At 40.9% G+C, this 3,598-nt stretch overlaps 1 protein-coding gene across 2 annotated transcripts; it reads left to right on the top strand.

Moving 5' to 3' along the window:
• The first annotated feature begins 217 nt into the window (after positions 1–217).
• Positions 218–3,198, top strand: atp5mc3a (ATP synthase membrane subunit c locus 3a). Of its 2 annotated transcripts, none has more exons than XM_017470380.3 (5): positions 218–315; positions 504–599; positions 1,382–1,456; positions 2,296–2,486; positions 2,617–3,198. In XM_017470380.3, the coding sequence occupies exons 2-5, from the start codon at positions 561–563 to the stop codon at positions 2,729–2,731; spliced, it is 420 nt and encodes a 139-aa protein (XP_017325869.1). In that variant the 5' UTR covers positions 218–315; positions 504–560; the 3' UTR covers positions 2,732–3,198. The 2 variants fall into 2 exon arrangements, with proteins under 2 accessions (XP_017325869.1, XP_017325870.1); XM_017470381.2 differs by having other exon boundaries at positions 276–391.
• Positions 3,199–3,598: the final 400 nt, after the last annotated feature.

Genomic DNA, 3,598 nt, shown 5'->3' with positions numbered 1-3,598 from the left:
AACACTACCTACTACCCCAAACCATTCATTCACTCATTCATTCATTCATTTATTTATGGAAGGTGATAAAGTCAACCAAAAAAAAATCTAATAATGAACTGGTAACGAAGATTAAACATAACGTGCCCAAACAATCAGCAAGTATTTTTTGTTGTTGTTTTAAAAATAAATAAACGTCTTCGTTTTGTTCTATGTGCCATTTCAATAAAGTTTGGAAGAAACGACCTTGCTTGACGTCACGTGTTCATCCGGGACTTTTCTGAGAGCCACTCGTGCGCGTGCGCAGTGTTTCGGGTGTTTCGACCTCTGTCTTCGGTGAGTATCGGAGATTCTGCAGGCTAGTGTGGAAAAAAGTCAATCCTGCTTCATCCTTGTTCTCCAGCTTTTCTTAGTCAGTGTTATTACTTAAGCAGTTGTTAGTAATATTATATGTGATTTTAAGCCGTTTTATTTTTGGATAAAAGTGTAAAATTGGTATTGACCTTACCCCATTTTGCCTTCAGACAGTCTCCTGTTGCTGTTATCCTAATAGGATAAAAAAAAAAACCTTAAATTCCACCATGTACGCCTGTGCGAAATTCGTCTCCACGCCTGCACTGGTGAGTAATTTAACACGAGCCGATTTGGTGTCGTTTAATCTGTTGTATCTTTGAGTGTATTTTTGGGGCCTTCGGCTGAACTTGAAGCCGGTTGCTACTTACTGTAGCTACAGCGAGTTCATTCATCCGTTCATGTGTTCAGAGCTCGACAGAGTAAAGCAGTAAACCAGACATGTGTCCAGATTATTGCATTAACGTGTGTTTTGGGATTTGAATAACTGTCACTTGTGTGGAAGGTTGCCATAATGAGCATTTGCTTTAAGGTCAAAATCTAGCTAGTTCGCGGGTTAGCATGCTAATAGCTAAGCTAGCTGCATAGAGGTTGGCTAATAAGGGTTCACTGGCATGTTGTGGTGTTTAGGCTCGTTTAACCTGGCTGCACTCCTGTCCAACCTGTCTTCCCAGTTCCAGTTAATAAAACCATTAAAATGTCTTCATGTTGGGTCAGACTGTATTCCAGACTGGTAATCATTATTATTAACACTGTTACTGGGTTTTTCGGGGAATGTCTTTCTAGCTAGTTGTCTGCAGAACGTTTATAACTACATCTCAAAGGTTTTCTTGTTTTTGCAACAAAATGGTAACGTCTAGTTTCTCTGCCCAAACACCACAACTGTGCAGCTGTCATTCAGTAAAAAGGTGAGAGTTATGTACTTCGTCACCTGATGAACTTGGACCCTGTGTGCTTTCACTGCATATGTGTCCTTCAAAAGTCTCTGTGGTTATTTCTTTCACTTTCTGCACTTTGTTTCTTTGTCTCACTAATATTGAATGTGTTTCAGGTCCGCTCTGGATCCCGGGCTTTGTACAGACCCGTGTCTGCTGCTGTACTGTCTAGGCCAGAGGTCAAAACAGAGGTGAGATAAAAAGACTGAGTAGCCAGCCGATTCCTACTTGTACTAACCGATCTCTGTGCACTTGTCTGTCATTGTTATAGTCCTGAATTTGCATTTGTTACTTTTTTCCCCACCTTTCGAAGTATTATATTGTCACAAGTATCTAAATCATAGGCTCCCTAGCCCTGGAGCACCCCCTGTCCTGCACATTGTAGTGTTTTCCCTGCTCCTAACACACCTACTTCAATCAAACCAGCTAATTAACCGCTCTTCTTGAGCTGAAGTGGTTTTATTAGAATAGTGAAAACACTCATGCACCTGTGGCATAATAAGATGGTAGGAGATGGACTTGTGTAATGCAGTGATGTTTTACTAAACCGTAGTGAGTTTCAGGAAGAAGTACAAAAATGCACAATCAGTGTGTCTGTACTTGTTCTGTGGTGTGCTGACCACAGTCATGTCAGTGGGTTTAGTGACTTGATCTTTTTATGTATTGAGTTCAGCACAATGTTCACTGATTTTATTGTTTAGCTGTTTCTTTATATTTTGCATCCCCAAGGGAATTCAGTCCTGCTTCCACAGTAATTTTCACTTGTCCACAATATTTTCTAACAGACTCATTCATTTAAGCCACTGTGACCCAGACTAGATAAAAATAATAAGTGATGACTGAATGCAGTAAATGTGTGAGGATCCACTACTCTTCCCAGTCCTGATGCACGCCCCGTTTTTAACCACTTGGGAAATTAAGTGCTACTTTGCACTAAAAGGAGAAAGTGTTTGGTTATATTTGTCATATGACATTCTCGTATGTCTGCGCCATGTACCAGATCATCACTCATGTTCCTCTTTCTCTTTAGGCTCCTGCTGCTCTTCTGCCCCAGTCTCCCCTCACCCAGGTGTGTCTGCGAGGCTTCCAGACCAGTGCGGTGAGCCGTGACATCGACACTGCCGCCAAGTTCATTGGAGCTGGAGCTGCCACCGTTGGAGTGGCTGGATCTGGTGCTGGAATCGGAACCGTCTTTGGTAGTCTGATCATTGGATATGCAAGGTAAAAAATGCTACCAGCTTTTCATCACTCAGTTTGTAATTAATTGTTACAGTTGATGTGAATTTTCAAGCAAGGATTTTGTGAATCTGACTTGTCTTTTCTTTTTAAAATTGTTTTTTATTTATTTAAGGAACCCATCTCTGAAGCAGCAGCTCTTCTCCTATGCTATTCTGGGATTTGCTTTGTCCGAAGCCATGGGTCTCTTCTGTTTGATGGTTGCTTTCCTCATCCTGTTTGCCATGTAAAAACTTACAAGTGGCAACATACACTCTACTCAATTGTGAATTCACATTTGCTACCAAGTGTCTGCTCTTAATTGTCCATGTAGAAAGAAATGCTCATTTTCAATGTCCACTATGTCAAAACAATATTGTATTATAAACTTGTAAGCAATTACAAAATTAAAACGTGTATTGAAGTGTTTAAAGGACAACTGTAATTTTTGTATTTTGGGAATCGTGTTTGACCCTGCTTTGAACAACAACAATGGTACACACTAAAATGTCAACGTTGGGGATTCATCACAAAACCTTGGTAGTCTGATGGCACTTTCTGTACATCACAATTGGAGAAGTGTATTTGCTCTGGGTCCACTCGGTTCCAGGGGTTGCACTCCTGGTGGCTGGAGAAAGGGATGTAGGATGCAGCTGGTTAAAAGCCAGTAAACATTTGCTTTTGTAAATTGCGTTAAATAAATATATACTTGTGTTTACTGGTGTTCAAGGTTGTTACTTATTCCCTGCTTGCTCTCTTGTCGAAAGAGATTTTAGCTATTCGGTCCTAGGAACTCACTGAGCAACACAATCTAGGTTTTCCTGCTCATCAATTACTAAGCTGGATCAAGTGGGTTGGTCAGGAAGACTATTTGAACTCTAGGATTGCAGTAGAGAGCCCTTGTCATGGACTATTGCATGTCCTGCACGTGTTGGTGTTCATTAACAGTTGAATAAAACACTGAAGGACAGAGAATACTTTAGAACCATGTTTGGGAACCTGAGTTCTGGTTCAGAGCGATTCTTTTGTCCTATGCACTCCAATTCCTACGAAATAAATGGCGGAAGTGAACTCGTTATCAAGGTGGGCGTGGCTGTCAACGTGTAGCGTTATAGGTG

The sequence above is a fragment of the Ictalurus punctatus genome, chromosome 6 (assembly GCF_001660625.3).
Source record: "Ictalurus punctatus breed USDA103 chromosome 6, Coco_2.0, whole genome shotgun sequence".
Classification (NCBI taxonomy): domain Eukaryota; kingdom Metazoa; phylum Chordata; class Actinopteri; order Siluriformes; family Ictaluridae; genus Ictalurus; species Ictalurus punctatus.
The sequence above is the reverse complement of the archived record's forward strand: the minus strand, read 5'-3'. Positions and strand labels throughout refer to the sequence as shown.